Below are 18,542 nucleotides of genomic sequence, written 5' to 3'. Positions count from 1 at the left end.
ATATTTATTTTCAAAATCCTAACATCATAAATCAAAGCCCAGCGTTAATATTTCCTAACCCTTTACTTTTGACAGGGTGTTTACCTAAAGCTTTTGTACTTAAAAGGATCTTCACACCTTCAATTTATTTGTAAATATCCTGTCTTCTTCCATGCTTCATTATCAGTGAAGTGGAATAGCTACAGTTGATATTCTGCCCAGAAAAAAAAAAAAAGATCAGAAGTACCAATTACCAGCTTGTTGGGTACAGCTGGGAGTATAAACAGAGGTCTACACACATGCTTCCCAAGGTGTGTTCTAGAATGCCTGTTGATTGCTAGAACATGCCATCCAGTGACTCACAAGCAGATAAAGAAATTTTTTGGAGCAAAGGTCATAAATTATGTATGGAGAAGTTGCCCAAGGATTTTGGAAACAATATTTACAGCCACCAACCCAAGGTGGACAGGAGCCTTGGTGATGAGGGCTGTTGGTATTATTAGCCTCACACACTCTGTTGGTCATACAATCTGCTTTTCTGAAAGCTCCTGAGTAAGCCCATTTATGAAATGAGACTTTCTCGAAGGTGTGAGAGGATTCTGTCTTGCAGGCTGTATTTGTCTTTGTAATCTCAGCATCTCCTGGAGTCTGGCACGCGGTAAACGTTCACAACATGTTTTTGATTGAAAGCACGCTGTGTTTGTTAAGTCACCATGACTCATAATAATTGCTGCTCTCAGGCAAATAATGTCAAAGGAATGCTGCTATCAATGTAACGAGAGATTTATCTTGAAATGTTAACGTAGTCACAGCTAGATTACTTCTTCAGTATCTCTTAATTGCAGGTTGAGTGAGAGACTGCCCAAGTAAAAGGTCCCTACACTCTCAGAAATTATATAACACTTAAGACAATTGCAAAAGTTCCTTTTCACGGAAAACATCTGCTGTGCCTTAATGCCTAGACATTCCCAACAGTGATGATTTTATCCAGGGAGGTGAGGGAACATGGTTGGATGAAATCAAGTAGCAAGCCATTATCCCAACTCCGAAGACAGAGAGATGGTTGGAAGACTTAGTTCTGTTGGCAGGAACACCAGTGTACAAAGTAGCAGCAACTACCTTTCACTAAATGTCTACTACAAGCCAGGTGTCACCCTAGGCACTTAGTTGAGCTCTTTGGGTTGTTGTGTAAATGGCCACACACACCTGGGGAGTCCTGGAGGGGGAGGTACTGAGGCTACAGCCAGGGCATGACCCCTTGACGCCACTCTTTCTTTTATGGGGTCTTCTGGAAATTTCTATAGAGTTTATTTTTCTTTTCTCTAATGATTCTAAAAGTGCTTAATCTTATAAATATATGATATTTATATCTCTCTTTCAAAAGGTCAGGACAAAAATGTAACTTTGAAGTTGCTGTGATTTTTATGGAGTGAGATCAAAGCTCGGCTTTTGTTTGGTTTTTGATTACTTCATTTACAAAATGTATGGTAGGGAGACACGTTCACATCTAGGTTTAAAACGTGCTGAATTGTTGAGATGCGTTTTTCAATATTGTTTTAATATATGTTGGAGGAAAGTCTGGCTCTTTTGCATGTGAACAACTTGGATCAGGGAAGAATGAGCAACAGCTACAAAGAAATTCAGGAGAAGGAGAGGATTGACCGGGACTTAGAAAAAAGTGAGAAATTGCTTTTACTGAGTAGAAAAGTGGAGTCATGCTGGGAAATGTGGAGCCTCCATGGTTAAAATTTCTTCTTTATCTGTCAAACCGAAAGGAAGAGAAAGATAGTTTTGAAAGAGAGAAACGCACAATTCTCTGAGGAAATTACTTTAACAACTAAATAGGGAGAGGCTGAGGTAACAGACAGCTACCACGTCCAGAAGGGCTCCTGGGGGTCATTTGTCTTTGACAGTGTGAAACTGTATTTTACACTGAAAATTGGCACCTGAAGTACCGTAGATGAAAAATTAGAGGTTCCATTTTTAAAGTTTTAGGAGAAAGATGTAAGGCTGAGAAGAGTTAAAGGTAAAACAAAATTAATTCATTAAGTTCTGATATTTATATGCCTTTCAATTTTGTCATACTTATTTGCCCTGATCATAATATACTACATAATTTTAATTCCAACTATTTAAAAAAAATCATCGAATGGAAAAGTTCCTTGGATAGGAGTGTCAGGAGGGGGAAATTTCCCCCTCTACCTCTCTTAAATGCTTATGACTGGACTAAGAATAAAATTGACACAGACAGATTAACAGGAGAAAAAACAATTTAATTTTGTGTACACAGGAGATCATAAAATGACGCTCAGAGACTGACCAAAAGCAGGCAGCTTTTATACTTTTTAGACAAAGAAACAATAAACTTGGGAGGAATTGACAGGATAAAGAAACTTAGGCTTTGGGTGCTTAATTAGCGAAGAATCTAAACAAGAGTGTGGGCTTGGGGTACTAAATGGAAGCAGCAAGGTTTCTTTATACAGGTTTCTCAGCCCAAATTCCCTGTCCCTGGTGACCAGTGTCCCTCTACTTCCAGACGCAGGAAGCATACTTTTCACATGAGAGAGTTATTTCCTGTTTTCAGGGAGACAAACAGGAGAGTCAGTGTCCTTTTGGCACTGGCCATTTCTTAAGTAAATTTAATTCAAAATAATCAATATACCATTGAGACACATTTTAGGGCAGCCTGCCCTGGGCCCCAACAGGGGCTATGCTTTATACATCTCTGTAGGTCTCCACTTTTGCTCAGTCAGCCCACAGGAATAGTTGTGAAATGAATGGGGAGAGAAACCTGTGTTTTCAGTTTACTCCTTTGGGAAGCTTATCCATTTGAACTCTAGGAACAGAATCCACTGCTGAGGGCCAAACTCAGAAGCCTTCTTGGAGCACGTGTTTGCAAATGCGTGACACTATTGGATTGGAAGTGTGGCCACCTGGAGAATATACACCCCACCCAAAGCACTCAAATCCATTTTGGTTTGAAACCATGTGCCTTCCTAAGGCTTGTACGTATGTAGACTGGTCCTTGGTGATACTCGGCTGAGTGCCTGCTATGTTCTGAGTGCTTTGATAACAGGGTAGGCAATGTGAGCCCATTTTACAGATGAAGAAACAGGCTTACAGGAGTAAAATTAACTTGCCTAAATTCACCCAGCTACTAAGCACCTCAGGTCAGATTTTGATCTAGGTCTTTCTTCTCTTTGTACTTTTATCACACTGCTGACGGAAGCAAGCTTGGTGGAGGTGTATGAGGAAACAGAAGCTTAGGTAATAAATTGCAAATTCTAGCCTCTAAAGTGACAAATGTTTCACTTAATTTTACTTTGTTTTTGAACTCCACAGTGATGGTACCTGTATAATTTTTATTCACTCTGAAAGAGAAAAAAGCTTTACAAATGTTAATTTTTGAATTCACAATGTTCCCAGGAGGAACTGAAGAGAAATTCTCCGCTCTGTACATTTAAGTAAACAGAAACACAAAAACCTAGAAGACAAAGAGTGTACTGTAGTCTTTTCCTAGCCACCCAGCAAAGGGAGCCTGTAAGGAAGGAGAAACACAATGGCTGTGCTTCATAATTAGTGCTCTGACTATAACTCACTGCTCCTTTGGTTGAAGTAATTGGGATGTTTCACTCTTGCATTTCATTATTTGGAGTCTTGAAATACAATTTGAGAAAATGAGGTCTCTAAGCAGAAAAAACAAAGACATTAATAGCCATGATTTACATTACAAAAGTTTACATCTCAAGGATATTTCCTCTTTAGGGTTTCTTACACTCTGAGCTCTCATAATATGATTAAATGTTTGTTTTTGAATCTACTAAGTACTTAAACTAGAGGTGGGATTACAGGAATATTTCTTAAATATAAAGTTTTTGGAGCCCTGATTATTAAAGAGTATTACTAAATAAAGGAAAGCACCTTAGAAATAAAAACAAAAATAGCTAATAAATATTGAGAATTTATCACCTAACAGACACTAAACTAAGCATTGTATACTGATTTTGTGTCTCCAGTAATCCCACGAAGGGGATAATATTATTATTCCAATTTTACAAATGAAGAAACTGTGACACAGAGAGGAATAATCACTAGTAGAGTTGGTCCTCCATATTCAAGGGTCTCACATCCACAGATTCAACTAACCAGGGGTTAAAAATGTTCAGAAAGAAAATATTCCAGAAAGTTCCAAAAAAGCAAAACTTGAACTTCCAGTGCATTAGCAACTGTTTACATAACATTTACATTGTATTAGGTATTATAAGTAATTCAGAGAAGATTTAAAGGAAATGGAAGGATGTGGGTAGGTTATATTCAAACATTCCACCATTTTACACATGGGACTTGAACATCCATAAATTTTGGTATCCACTTGTGGTGTCCTGGATCCAATCCCCTGCAGATACCAAGCGACAACTGTATTCACAATTTTCAACTCTAGAGTCACATTTATAATTCTCTTTGACCAAAAGAGAGAAATAGGACACAAATATTGGAAGTGGAAGGTAATGTAGACATAATATTGTCCATAATTTCTCCCACTGGGCTCCATATGAGAAGATACAGGACAAACAAATCCTTGATCAAATAAATTCAGAGATCACTGCATATTGTATTTATTGTTTCTCTAGGTCAGTTACAACCTCTGAATTGCTTGAATTCTTTTACAAGTTCATATCACCTTTAAACTGAAAAAGTTATGTTTAATCATGAAAAAACTATAAAACAACATGCTAAAAGCATTTGAAGAAAATTCTTTTTCATAGCTTACCAGTCCCCCTTCTGTAGTTTTATAAATTTTATGTCATTAGCCAACCTTTCGTTTAGTAAAACTACCTTTAGCAAAATGATTTTTTTTATTAAAGTATATAGTTGACTTATAATGTTGTGTTAGTTTCAGGTGTACAGCAAAGTAATTCAGTTAAACATATGCATATATTTTTTCGGATTCTTTTCCATTATAGGTTATTACAAGATACTGAATATGGCTCCCTGTGCTACATGGTAGGACCTTGATGTTTACCTATATTATATATAGTAGTGTGTATCTGTTAATCGCAAACTCCTAATTTATCTCCTCCCCCTCTCACTGTTTGGTAAACATAAGTTTGCTTTCTATGTCTGTGATAATATTTCTGTTTTATAAATTTGTTCATTTATATCATTTTTTTTAGATTCCACATATGTTATATCATATGATATTTGTCTTTGCCCGATTTACTTCACTTAATATGATAATCTCTAAGTCCATCCATGTTCCTGCAAATTGCATTATTTTATTCTTTTTTAGGGCTGAATAATATTCCATTGTATATACGTACCACATCTTAATCCATTCATCTATGGACACTTGGGTTGCTTCTACGTCTTGGCTATTGTAAATAATGCTGCTATGAACACTGGGGTGCCTGTATCTTTTCAAATTAGAGTTTTCTCCAGAATATGCCCAGGAGTGGGAGTGCTGGATCATAGGGTAACTCTACTTTTAGGTTTTTTTTAAGTAACTTCCATACCGTTCTCCATTGTGGCTGCACCAATTTACATTCCCACCAACAGTGTGGTAGAGTTCCTTTTTCTCCACATCCTCTGAAGCATTTATTATTTCTATATTTTTTAATGATGGCCATTCTGACTGCTGTGAGGTGGTACCTCATGGTAGTTTTGATTTGCATTTCTCTAATAGTAAGCGATATTGAGCATTTCTTCATGTGCCTGTTGGCCATCAGTGTGTATTCTTTGGAGAAATGTATATTTAGCCCTTCTGTCCATTTTTTGATTGGGTTGTTTGTTTTTTTGACATTAAGCTGTATGAGCTATTTATATATATTGGAAATTAATCCCTTGTTTGTAGCATGATTTGCAAATATTTTCTCCCATTCTGTGGGTTGTCTTTTTGTTTTGTTTATGGTTTCCTTTGCTGTGCAAAAGCTTTTAGGTTTAATTAGGTCCCATTTCTTTATTTTTGCTTTTATTTTCATTACTCTAGGAGACGGATCCAGAAAAAAAATTGTTGCAATTTATGTCAAAGAGTGTTCTGCCTCTAGCAGTTTTACAGTATCCAGTCTTACAAACGTTAAGTCTTTAATCCATGTTGTGTTTATTTTTCTGTATGGTGTTAGAGAATGTTGTAATTTCATGTTTTTACATGAAGCTGTCCAGTTTTCCCAGCACCATTACTGAAGAGACTGTCTTTTCTCCATTGTATATTCTTGCCTCCTTTGTCATAGATTAATTGACCATAAGTGTGTGGGTTTACTTCTGGGCTTCCTATCCTGTTCCATTATCTATGTGTCTGTTTGTGCCAGTACCATACAGTTTTGATGACTATAGCTTTATACGGTAGTCTGAAATCAGCAAGCATGATTCCTCCAGCTCTGTTCTTCTTTCTCAAGATTGTTTTGGTGATTTGGGGTCTTTTGTGTTTCCATACAAATGAAAAAATGTTTTGTTCTAGTTCTGTGAAAAATGCCATTGGTAATTTGATGGGGATTGCACTGCATCTGTAGACTGCCTTGGGTATTATAGTCATCTTAATAATATTGATTCTTCTAATCCAAGAACATGGTATATCAAACCATCTGTTTGTGTCATCTTCAAATTCTTTCATAAGTGACTTATAGTTTTTGGAGTACAGGTCTTTTGCCTCATTAGGTAGGTTTATTACTAGTTGTTTTATTCTTTTTCATGAAATGGTAAATGGGATTTTTCCCCTTAATTTCTCTTTCTGATAACAGAAATTGACAGTTTATACAAATGCCACAGACTTCTGTATATTAATTTTGTATCCAGTAACTTTAACAAGTTCATTGATGAGCTCTAGTATTTATCTGGTCGTGCCTTTAGGATTTTCTATGTATTGCATCACATCATCTGCAAACAGTGACAGTTTTACTTCTTCTTTTCCAATTTGGATTCCTTTTATTTCTTTTTCTTGTCTGATTGCTGTGGCTAGGACTTCCAAAACTATGTTGAATAAAAGTGGTGAATGTGGGCATCCTGTCTTTTCCCAGATTTTAGCAAGAAGGCTTTCAGCTTTTCACCACTGAGTATTATGTTGGCAGTGGGTTTGTCATAAATAGCTTTTATTATGTTGAGATATGTTCCCTCTATGCCTACTTTGGTAAGAGTTTCTATCATGAATGGATGTTGAATTTTATCAAATACTTTTTCTGAATCTATTGAGATGATCATGTGGTTTTTGTCTTTTCTTTTGTTGATGTGGTGTATCACACTGATTGAATTGCTTATGTTGAACCATCCTGTGACCCTGGGATGAATCTAACTTGCTCGTGGTATATGATCTCTTTTATGTGTTGCTGGATTCAGTTTACTAATATTTTGTTGAGAATTTTTGCATCTACATTCATCAAAGATATTGGCTTGTAATTTTCTTTTTTGGTAGTGTTTTTGTCTGGTTTTGGTATCAGGGTGGTGGTGGCTTCACAGAATGTCTTTGGGAGTGGTTCCTTCCTCCTCAATCTTTTGGAAGAGTTTGAGAAGGATTGGTATAAGTTCTTCTTTGTATTTTTGGTAGGATTGGTCTGTGAAGTCATCTGGTCCTGGACTTTTGTTTGTAGGCATTTGATTTTTTGTTTGTTTGTTTGCTTTGGGGTTTTTTTTTTTTTTTTTTACAGATTCTATTTCACTTCTAGTTATCGATCTGTTCAAACTACTTTTTTTTTTCTTTATTCAGTTTTGGTGGAGCATATGTTTATAGAAACTTGTCCATTTCTTCTAGGTTGTCTAATTTGTTGGCATATAATTGTTCATAGTATCCTCTTTTGGTTTTTTTGTGGTATCAGTTGTTATTTCTCTTCTTTCATTCTTATTTTGTTTATTTGGGTCTTGTCTCTTTTCTATTGGTGAGCCTGGCCAGAGGTTGTCGATTTTGTTTACCCTTTCAAAGAACCAGATCCGGATTTTACTGATTTTTTTCTATTTAAAAAAAAATCTCTATTTATTTATTTCTTCTCTGATTATTATTTCCTTCCTTCTGATTCTAGGTTTTGTTTGTTCTTCTTTTTCTAATTCTTTTAGGTGGTAGGTTAGTTTGTTTATTTGAGGTTTTTCTTGTTTCTTGAAAAAGGCCTGTATGGCTATGAACTTCCCTCTAAGAACTGCTTTTGCTGCATCCCATAGATTTTGTATGGTTGTTTTCATTGCCATTAGTCTCAAGGTATTTTTAAATTTCCTCTTTGATTTCGTTTACCCATTGGTTTTTTAGTAGCATATTGTTTAGACTCTTTGTAATTGTTTTTTCCTCATTTCTTTCTCTGTCATTGATTTCTCGTTTCATGCAATTGTGGTCAGAAAAGATGCTTGAAATAATTTCTATCCTCTTAAATTTGTTGAGGCTTGTTTTGTGCTCTGTTATGTGGCCAATCTTAGAGAATGTTCCATGTACACTTGAAGAGAATGTGTATTCTGTTTTGGGGGGATGTAATGTGCTGAAAATATCAATTAAGTCTAGCTGTTCTATTAGATCATTTAGGATCTCTGTTGCTTTACTGATTCTCCATCTAGAAGATGTGTCAATTGATGTGAGTGGGGTGTTAAAAGTCTCCTACTATTATTGTATTCCATCAATTTCTTTATATCTGTTAGTGTTTGTTTTATGTATTTGGGTGCATATATGTTAATGAGTGTAATATCCTCTTCTTCTATTGATCCTGTTATCATTATATATTGTCCTTCTTTATCTTTATGGCCTTTGTTTTAAAGTCTCTTTTGTCTTATATGAGTATTGCGATCCCCGCTTTCTTGTCATTTCCATTTCCATGAAAGATCTTTTTCTATTCTGATACTTTCAACCTATGTGTGTGCTTTGCCCTTAAGTGGGTCTCATGTAGGTAGCATATTGTAGGCTCTAGTTTTTTTAATCTGTCACTCTATGACTTTTGATTGGAACATTTAGTCCACTGACATTTAAAGTAATTATTGTACTTATTCTATATGTATTTATTGCCATTTTAAACCTTGTTTACCAGTTGATTTTATATTTCTTCTTCCTTTCTTTTTGTTATTCCTATTGTGGTTTGATGATTTTCTTTTGTATTATGCTTGTTTTCTTCTTTTTGATTTTTGTGATTCTATTGTATGCCTTTGATTTCTGATTACTGTTTTTCAAGTATGTCAAGCCCTTCTTATATCTACTTGCTTTAGACTGGTAGTCATATAGGCTCAAACACATTCTAAAAAAAAAATCTACAGGTTCTTACTCTCCTCTCCCACATTTTATGATTTAGACGTCCTCTTTTCCATCTTCATGTTTATCCTTCTTCATTACGGTTATCATCACTTTAGCAAAAATGTTTTGATTTTTTACTTTTTAATCTGTATACTGGCTTATTTGTGATTTACTTTCCAATTGATTTTTCTCTTTGCTATAGATTCTTGCTCCTTTTTATTTAGAAAAAGACCTTTCAAGATTTATTTTAGGATAGGTTTAGTATTGCTGTATTCTTTTAGCTTTTGCTTGTCTGAGAAATTCTTTGTCTCTTTTTCTATTCTAAATGATAATCTTGCTGGGTAGAGTATCCTAGGTTGCAGATTTTTCCCTATATCATGCCACTCCCTCTGGCCTGCAAAGTTTCTGTAGAGAAATCAGCTGGTGGCCTTATAGAGGTTCCCTCACAATTAACTGTTTTTCTCTTTCTGCCTTTAGAATCCTCTCTTCATCTTTAAACTTTTGCCATTTTGATCACAGTATGTCTTGGTGTTTGGGACCCTCTGTACGCCTTGTACTTGGACATGTTTCCTTCTTTATGTTTGGGAAGTTTTCAGCCATGTCTTCAAATACATTTTTGAACCCCTTTTCTCTTTCTTCTCCTGGGATCCCTATTATGCATAGATTGGTTCACTTTATATTATTCCATAGATCTCTTATATTGCTTTCATTTTTTTTTCATTTGTCTTTCTGTTTTTTTGTTTGTTTTGCGATACGTGGGCCTCTTACTGTTGTGACCTCTCCCGTTGCAGAGCACAGGCTCTGGATGCACAGGCTCAGCGGCCATGGCTCATGGGCCCAGCCGCTCCGTGGCACATGGGATCTTCCCGGACCAGGGCACGAACCCGTGTCCCCGGCATCGGCAGGCGGACTCTCAATCACTGTGCCACCAGGGAAGCCCTCTTTCTGTTATTTTGATTGGATGATTTCCATTATTCTATCTTCCAGATCACTTATTCGTTCTTCTGCATTATTCAATCTGCTATTCATTGCCTTTAGCTCAGCTTTTGTGTCGGAAATGAGTTTTCTAATTTTTCTAGCCTCCTCTTTATGGTTTCTAGTTCCTTTTTACAGTAATTTGCATTTCTATTGATAATTTTTTTTTTTGGCCGCACCACGCAGCTTGTGGGATCTTAGATCCCTGCATTGAACGTGGGCCCTCAGCAGTGAAAGCATGCAGAGTCCTAACCACTGGACCACCAGGGAATTCCCTCAATAAACTTTAATTCCTTCTGTATTTTCGTTATCTTTTTTAAACTTGGTGTCTGAAGAGGTCTGTTTCATTGTCCTTTCAGGGGAATTCTCCTGATCTTTTAATTGGGAGTGGTTCCTCTGCTTCTTCATTTTACTTATATTTCTGATTCTATGAGTTTAGGAGAAACTGTGCTCTTGGAGGGTTGTTTTTATGAGGAAACATCCCTTTGTAGCCTGTATGGCCCCTCCCTTCATGCACCACTTAATGAAGGCGCTTCACTTCTATGACAGGCCCAAGCTTCTTCCATGTACACCCCTGGTTGCAGCCATACCACACGCCAGCTGCTTCAAGCTGTCTCTGCACAGCCAACACCAGCCCTCTCCCTGGGTCTGTCCTCTAAAGTCCGAGTTTAGCACCCGGACCCACACGCAACAGTGAACAAGTCTCAGGCTGGCATGTGCAGGGCAATGGCATGGACCATCTATGCAGCTCTCTTTCTGTTCTGCCTGCTGTCAACTTGCTGTTGCGCTCTCCTCTAAGCCTCTGAAGCTCCTTTTCTGTCCTGGCTGATCTCTCTGCCAGTGAAGGGGCTTCCCAGGATGTGGGAACTTCTGCTCTTTCACAGCTCCCACCTAGGGGCGCAGGTCCCATCTCAATTTCTTTTCTTTTTCGTCCTACCCAGTTATGTGGAGATCTTTCTTGCAATTTTGGGTGCCTGATATTCTGCCACCGTTCAGTAGGTATTCTGTGAGAACTGTCCACATGTATGAGTATTTCTGATGTATTTGTGGGAGGAGGTGAACTCCACGTCCTTCTATTCCGGCATCTTGATTCTTTTCCCATAAAGCTTTGAATTAGCAAATTCGCCTGCCAACTGAGTGCTTTCCAAGTGCAGGGAGCTGCTCTCGCACCAGGGTCAAAGTTGAACAACCAGATATGTGTTCAAGGACTTGCAGCCCAGAGGAAGCAGCCCTGAAGGTAACAGTCACAACACACTGTACAGGGAGCCCTGTGAGCAGGGAAAAGACAGCACCTAACTGTGCCTAGGAGACTAGGGCGGGTAATTGACCAGATAACGTCACGGCTGAGATCTGAAGAGTAAGGATTCTCTTAGGAGACAAGAGGAGGGCAAGTGTGTCATAGGCAGAAGGGACAGTTCAGCAGTGTGGGGATGTGAGAAATCAGAGCCGTTTGGATAATGGTGAGACATCTGTGGGGATGGCAGTGAAAACTGGATAGGTAGGTAGGACACACACCAGAATGGCCTTAGATGTCACGTGAAAGCTATGAATTTTATTCTGAAATAATGGAAAGCTTTTCACAGCAAAGAAATGTCATCATCTGATTTGTGTTTTCACTGTCAAGGAAAGATTGAAAGGAGTTGGGACTCAGCAGAAAGCCCAGTGAGGAAATTAAGAAGCAGTGTGCGTTAGAAGTCTTGGGCTGCTATAACAAAATACCACAGACTGGGGGGGCATAAACAACTGAAACCTATTTTCTCACAGTTCTGGTGGCTGGAAGTCCACGATCAAGGTGCCGGCAGGGTCGGGTTCTCGAGGCCTCTCCCCTTGGCCTGCAGGTCCTCACGTGGCCTTTTCTCTATGCACACACATCCCCGATGTCTCCTCCTCTTCTTATAAGGGCACCCGTCATCCTGGATCAGGGTGCCACCTAATTACCTCTTTAAAGACCCAATCTCCAGATACAGTCAGAGTCTCAGTTACTAGGGGTTAGGACTTCAATACGGAAGTTTTTCTGTGGCGGCAGAGGGGAACACAACTCAGTCCATAACACAGTAAGAATGGAGAAGAGGGAATATGGAAGGGCAGTTAAGCAGAGATCAACATGGCCTGATTAGTGATGGGCCAGGTACACACAGGAGATAAGGAGGTCTGCTTGAGTTTTGGTTTTGGCAACCAGGTATGTGCCAGTGCCATCTGTCAAAAAAATGAATAAAGGAGGCGGCTTGGTATGACCAGAAAAACGAGGAGTTCAATTATCAACATGCTGTAATTGAAGTAGTAATTTCTAGTTAACAGGTAAGTAAAAGTTTGGAAACTGAGGGTGTATGAGATTGTCCAAAAAGAAAATGTGAAATAAGAACAGAAAGGAATGGAATCTTGGTGAATAACAGCAAAGGTGCCAAACATGAAGGGTGTGGAGGTCTATCCAGAGACAAAGAATGAGAGCAAAGTGACACAAAAATTAAGAGAGAGATGAACTGACTGGGAGATGGTTGTTAATTCCTAAGTCTTTTTCAGAAACTTAATGGTATTCTACTTCAAGGATCAAAGTATGTGCTTTTCATGAGTTCTAATTTGCCTGCGTTAGTAAACTAGGATCTCAGCATCCAGAATGCCTTCAAAATACCCTATTGATAGTATATAGCTTTCCCTATATCTTTTGCAAATTCTAAATCTTTAGAATGAGAAAATATCTTTAAAGCTAAAATATGATGTCATATATCTTAAACTGATCAGTACACTGATTTTTTTCAGGATTACTTATTCTTGACAATATTCCCATTTATGTTGGAATACAACTTTTGAGGTTATTTATAACAATGTATATGCCTTAAATACTGTAGAGGTGATAAGATATCTAATGGACTAATGTCTGAACATTATACCTTGGCACACCAAGCAGCCTGAAATCTGTTCATGAAATCTATTTCAATGGCACTAGTGATTTAATGTAGAAAATAGAAAACAAGCTGCATAGTGGAATAACATTTATTTATCAGCTATACTGTGAATATTATTTTTCAACAATCAGATATAGACACTTGAAAATTCCACAGTACTCTAGAGACCCAAAGGCACAGATACAAGTGATTTATTATGTTTTAAAAAAGTGACCAAAGGGAATATTAATTCTAGAAGATTTTTAATCAATTCAACACTATCATACACTAGAGGAAAAAAAAATTTCCACAAACATTCCCTCACAAGGCTGGTACTTTTATATTTACATAGTATTATAGCAATTTAAAATGTTAATCTATGATACAATAATGTTACTTCAGAAAACATAAAAAATATAGTTTTTTTTTAATAGCCATGCTCCCATTTTTGATGAAAGCTAGTCAGTTCACATCCTAATGTTAGCCTGACACTTTACAAATGCACAAGAGATGCAGAGTCAGCTTAGTAAACCTGTGCAACAGAAGCCGTCAGACAGAGGGTTCCTCATCACTCAGGTCTGAGTCAGCCTCATCTACCCCCTCAATGACCGACTTCTTCCCTTTACAGCAGGAGACAATCAACCCAATCACGAACACCTGCAAATGTAAACAAGCTGTATGTTATTTCTCAAACCTGAAGTCATCTAGAAAGCACCAAATTTAAAACCGAATAGCATTGCTGTGGCCAAAACAGGCCACTAATGGTCACAGCATCCCTGAGACACTTGTACTTACCCCAAGAAAGGCCCAGTTACCAAAGTAGTAGGCGGCACTAAAGAACCAGAACTTGTGAAGGAACAGGTAGGTCCGGGTGACAGTACATTGATCTATAAAAGCAAATAAAGGACTAGGGTGAGGTAGTTTCTCTCTTGAAATAGACTATTAATACTTGACCTAAAAGGTTATTAACCAAGACTAATTATCAGTGTTAGAGACAAGATTGAAATCTAGGCCTATCTCCAAAGCCCACTCTTGCAATCACCTTAATATAGTTTAAATTATCAACTAATATGACATATTTTTAAAAGTGAATGCCACCAATGTAACCCCAGCTCTTAGGTGTAAAAAATTATATTGGCTAGTTCAGTGTAATTGAAATAGAAAAAGCATTTTAACCTGGAATGCCAGACACATCCTAAAACAAAACAAAGTTTTCCTGATGAAGAATGAAGAAAGTAATCAGATGTGGTTAGCATTCTTTTCTAAGAATCCAACTGAGAGATTTTTTTGAGCTTTTTTTTCTTTTTAAGAATGCTATTGAAAAAATGGCCGCTGCTTATAAAGAAATACAGAAAAATCGTTATTTACTGATTTGCTTACTGTCTGAATTTTAGATAGCATTATAGCTTGAATTTAAAAAGAAATCACTTACTTTTCTCCTTCAAAAAAAAAAAGTAACTTTTAAAGAGAAATCGGCAGACTGGTTACTTGTGTGAGACTCCATACTATTTTATCCAAATACATTGTTTCCATTAGTTTACGAAGTCCTTTATACATATATCTAGTAAAGGAAGTCTAAGGAAATACTTGTTTATGAAAACCACTTGTCCCATGGATTTCTGAAAAGTAGCATTAGGTTCTATTTTATCCCAACCCTCCCCTCCCTTCCCCTACAGTTCAGCATGTCCCTCCAGATGGCTCAATGCCCAGCTGGACAGACAGCCTCTGCTTCTGGCAGGAAAACATGCCATTTAACAGAGAAGCACCTTCCTCTCATGAGCAGGACAGCAATTTAATGTGGATCCTCTGATCCCCAAGGGCTCCCTTCGTATTCCTCTTTCTCTTTCTCAACACAAAAGTCTAAGAGGAATATTCCAAGCTTCCTAAGAAAAACCAAAAAGGTATCGAGCAGCAGGGGAGGGACAAATATTTCTCTCCTGTCCTACAGTCCCTGCCCCCAGATCACGGCCTCACACCAGGCGCCAGAGCTCAGGCAACAGAGACGCCTCCCTGCAGGAAAGCCACTGGTCAGCCACTCTGCCCCAGAGCAAATTCTCCCCTCGATCACAGAAGGTGCTTCACAGTAATACAACGCACTCAATTTGCCACTTTTCCCACTGGATTGGCCTGAATATTCCACAGTACCCATCAGAATACCTGGCATTCATATTCAGTGTGACTGCAGAAAACCTAAGCTTTTTAAAAAGGGGTTATTTTACTTTGAAATCGTATTGCTAAATAATACATTTTCTAACTTCGTTTGACTAAAATCTGAGAAGATTCCAAGGATGTCAAAACAAGATGCTCTGAATATGCCTCGAAAATGAAAGTATAACTTAAACGTCCAGCACGACAAAGCAAGTCCAGGCCCTGGTCCTGACAGACTCGATGCCAGGTATCATTTGGTCACTTCTCTGTCATGTGAACGGGCAAGTCTGAACCACGAGACTCTGCTTGTCATCACACTTCCTGATAGGCTCATCCTGAAGACCAAGCGAGGGTTGCAGAGTGGCAGTTAATGTCCATTTTCTTCTTCAAGATATACTAAGACCATGATAAAGAATACAGTTTTCAAGACCTGCTCAAATGGTGCCAATAAAAACTCATCCTAAGATTTTAGAAGATCATGTGCACACTAGTGAGGAAAATACTCGCTTAGGTATTAGCATCACGACTACTCTGTACGTGTTCATTATTCTTCTGTCTCTACAGTCAAAACAGATGCAAATGAATCTGGTAAAATTTAAATGTGTGTAATTCAGTAAAAGGATACCTGCTGTACAGCCATATACCTTTAAATAAAAATAACCAATTTGAGATGAAGAACGGAACGGGCTGTAAAAAATGCCTGTTCATAGTTATTTTAAAAACATCAACAGTATCTTTCATGGCTTAAGCATTACATGAGCTCTACTGTACAAGTACAAACCTGTTTTTTTAAAAATAAGTTTATTCATTTATTTATTTTTGGCTGAGTTGGGTCTTTGTTGCTGCGCCAAGGGCTTTCTCTAGTTGCAGCGAGCGGGGGGTACTCTTTGTTGCGATGTGCGGGCTTCTCATTGCAGTGGCTTCTCTTGATGCGGACCACAGCCTCTAGGCACGTGGGCTTCAGTAGTTGTGGCGTGTGTGAGCTCAGCAGTTGTGGCTCGCGGGCTCTAGAGCACAGGCTCAGTAGTTGTGGCGCACGGGCTTAGCTGCTCCGCGGCATGTGGGATCTTCCCAGACCAGGGCTTAAACCCGCGTTCCCTGCATTGGCAGGCGGATTCTTAACCACTGCGCCACCAGGGAAGCCCACAAACCTGTTTTTAAAAAGTTATTCAACCTTCTCAACATTGCTAATGCTCTGAAGTTAAAAAATAAAAAGTTCTATTACTCATTTCCATACCTAAAGGTATTTGGGGGGTCAGAACTTGAGCGAACCAGAAATTTCAAGGCCAGAACAGGGATTACAAGACAAAGGCTGAGCTGGCAAAAGCAGGTAGAATCAAATCACTTTTCCCAGGGGGTCTAATAATCCACTCAGTGACATTTCAAATTGGCTATACCTGCTGATTATTTTCCCCACCACAAAAAAAATATCTTAAATATTTTTCCTATCACATTATTTTACATGTTTACCACTTTCAAAGGCTGGAGATTTGATGCAAGCCTTCTAAAATAAGAAAAAAATGTACATCGTTAGTGTTCTGCTTTGTTGTTGAAAAAATATGTAACAGCTTTTATAGTTATCTTTATATGTACATGTGTCATTATATTTATATGTGTATAAAGTGGCATATGTCCACAGAGGAATTTTAGTTAATAATCCCCATGCATATATTTTATGTTTGAGTGTTAACTCCACACTGAATACACCATCTGCCACCTCCCAGCTGCCCACCTGAATCACAGATATCTAGGAGATCTAGAGAGGTGTTTCTACTGCTATCTAAAACACTACAGTAAGTACTTCGAACTTGGTTCGGCCTTCAAAGTAAATGTGAATTCCTCAATTTAGGGAGTACATTCTAAATCCGGAACTGTTCAGGAGACTGCTGGCTGTTATTCCTCACAGGGACACATAAACTTCCAATTACACCAAAGAGTGCATGTTTACAATGAAAAGCTAAAAATAGGGGTTCAGACAAAATTTTTTCTTCAGACAAAGTGGCCATACAGTAAAGATCAGGATTAAAAGAGCCAAGAAAGCACCTGGAGCGTATGAATAGAATCAAAATCCCGCTTCTACCATCCTCCCCCCATCTGTTCTCATGCATCATCAAACCAGATGCGTAACTAACAGAAAGTGCAATTAAACTTGTTTCTCATGTAACAGCCGCCTTTATAAATATACCTGATAGATTTTATACTACTTATTTCTTGTTTCTTTTTAGACCACTGGTCATGTCATTGTTAATGTATGCTGACTGCCACTAACATAACTTTGCTCATTAACTATAATAAACGGCACCTTCTACTTTAAATATATTTTGAAAAACAATACTTAGCGCTGATTTAAGCCACCATTATGTCATCATCATGTTACACCTTCACTTGAAATCAGCTTAGAATTAATTATATTTGTACTTTACTTACAAAACAAATCCTTATGTTACGTGTGCATACAGAGAGAGGGCATTTGGGAAAATTCATGTACCACAGAGAATTTTAAAGCAATTTCTTTGTTTGACTAGTGACAAAAAAACTGGGAGAAGATTGGACTATTTGGAACACCACTTCCTTTCTCATGGTTGCCCGTGATCGTGCTAACTTTGGTTTCTGATTAGGGTCTTGCTACTATTGAATACAATAGACATACAAATCTTAACTGGAAACAGGCTAAGGATCTCAGGCTTTATTGTGATATGATTAGGAATTATTTACCAAATGGTTTTAACAAAGGGGATAACATGAGTGCACTGCAGGCTGGCAGAGGGAACTGAGCTTAGGAAGAGGTTCATCAAACCAGGACAATCCAAGTGAAAACACGAGCTGTCGGGATGAAAGGAATACGTGTGCATACAGAGAGAGGGCATTTGGGAAAATTCATGTACCACAGAGAATTTTAAAGCAATTTCTTTGTTTGACTAGTGACAAAAAAACTGGGAGAAGATTGGACTATTTGGAACACCACTTCCTTTCTCATGGTTGCCCGTGATCGTGCTAACTTTGGTTTCTGATTAGGGTCTTGCTACTATTGAATACAATAGACATACAAATCTTAACTGGAAACAGGCTAAGGATCTCAGGCTTTATTGTGATATGATTAGGAATTATTTACCAAATGGTTTTAACAAAGGGGATAACATGAGTGCACTGCAGGCTGGCAGAGGGAACTGAGCTTAGGAAGAGGTTCATCAAACCAGGAAACAATCCAAGTGAAAACACGAGCTGTCGGGATGAAAGGATGGCTGGATCTGAGCTTCTAGGGAGTAAAATGCCAGTGAATTACTGTCAAATGGATTTACAGCATGTAAAATATATACGCACAAAAAGATCTGAGCAACCAGCAACATATATCCAAATAAGGGAGGGCAGAA

At 38.1% G+C, this 18,542-nt stretch overlaps 1 protein-coding gene across 1 annotated transcript in view; it reads right to left on the bottom strand.

Annotated features, from left to right (window-relative positions):
- Positions 1–13,116: 13,116 nt before the first annotated feature.
- The window catches only part of LMBRD1 (LMBR1 domain containing 1), a 115,163-nt gene continuing 109,737 nt past the window's right edge, over positions 13,117–18,542 (bottom strand). The window contains exons 15-16 of the mRNA XM_024752146.1: positions 13,819–13,910; positions 13,117–13,680 (exon numbers count right to left, since the gene is read on the bottom strand). Of these exons, the coding sequence (XP_024607914.1) occupies positions 13,573–13,680; positions 13,819–13,910 (200 nt within the window). The 3' untranslated portion in view covers positions 13,117–13,572. The remainder of the gene's footprint in view (positions 13,681–13,818; positions 13,911–18,542) is intronic.

Source organism: Neophocaena asiaeorientalis, unplaced genomic scaffold (assembly GCF_003031525.2).
Source record: "Neophocaena asiaeorientalis asiaeorientalis breed wild unplaced genomic scaffold, Neophocaena_asiaeorientalis_V1.1 scaffold544, whole genome shotgun sequence".
Taxonomy (NCBI): domain Eukaryota; kingdom Metazoa; phylum Chordata; class Mammalia; order Artiodactyla; family Phocoenidae; genus Neophocaena; species Neophocaena asiaeorientalis.
This window is presented reverse-complemented; position numbering and strand designations above follow the sequence as displayed.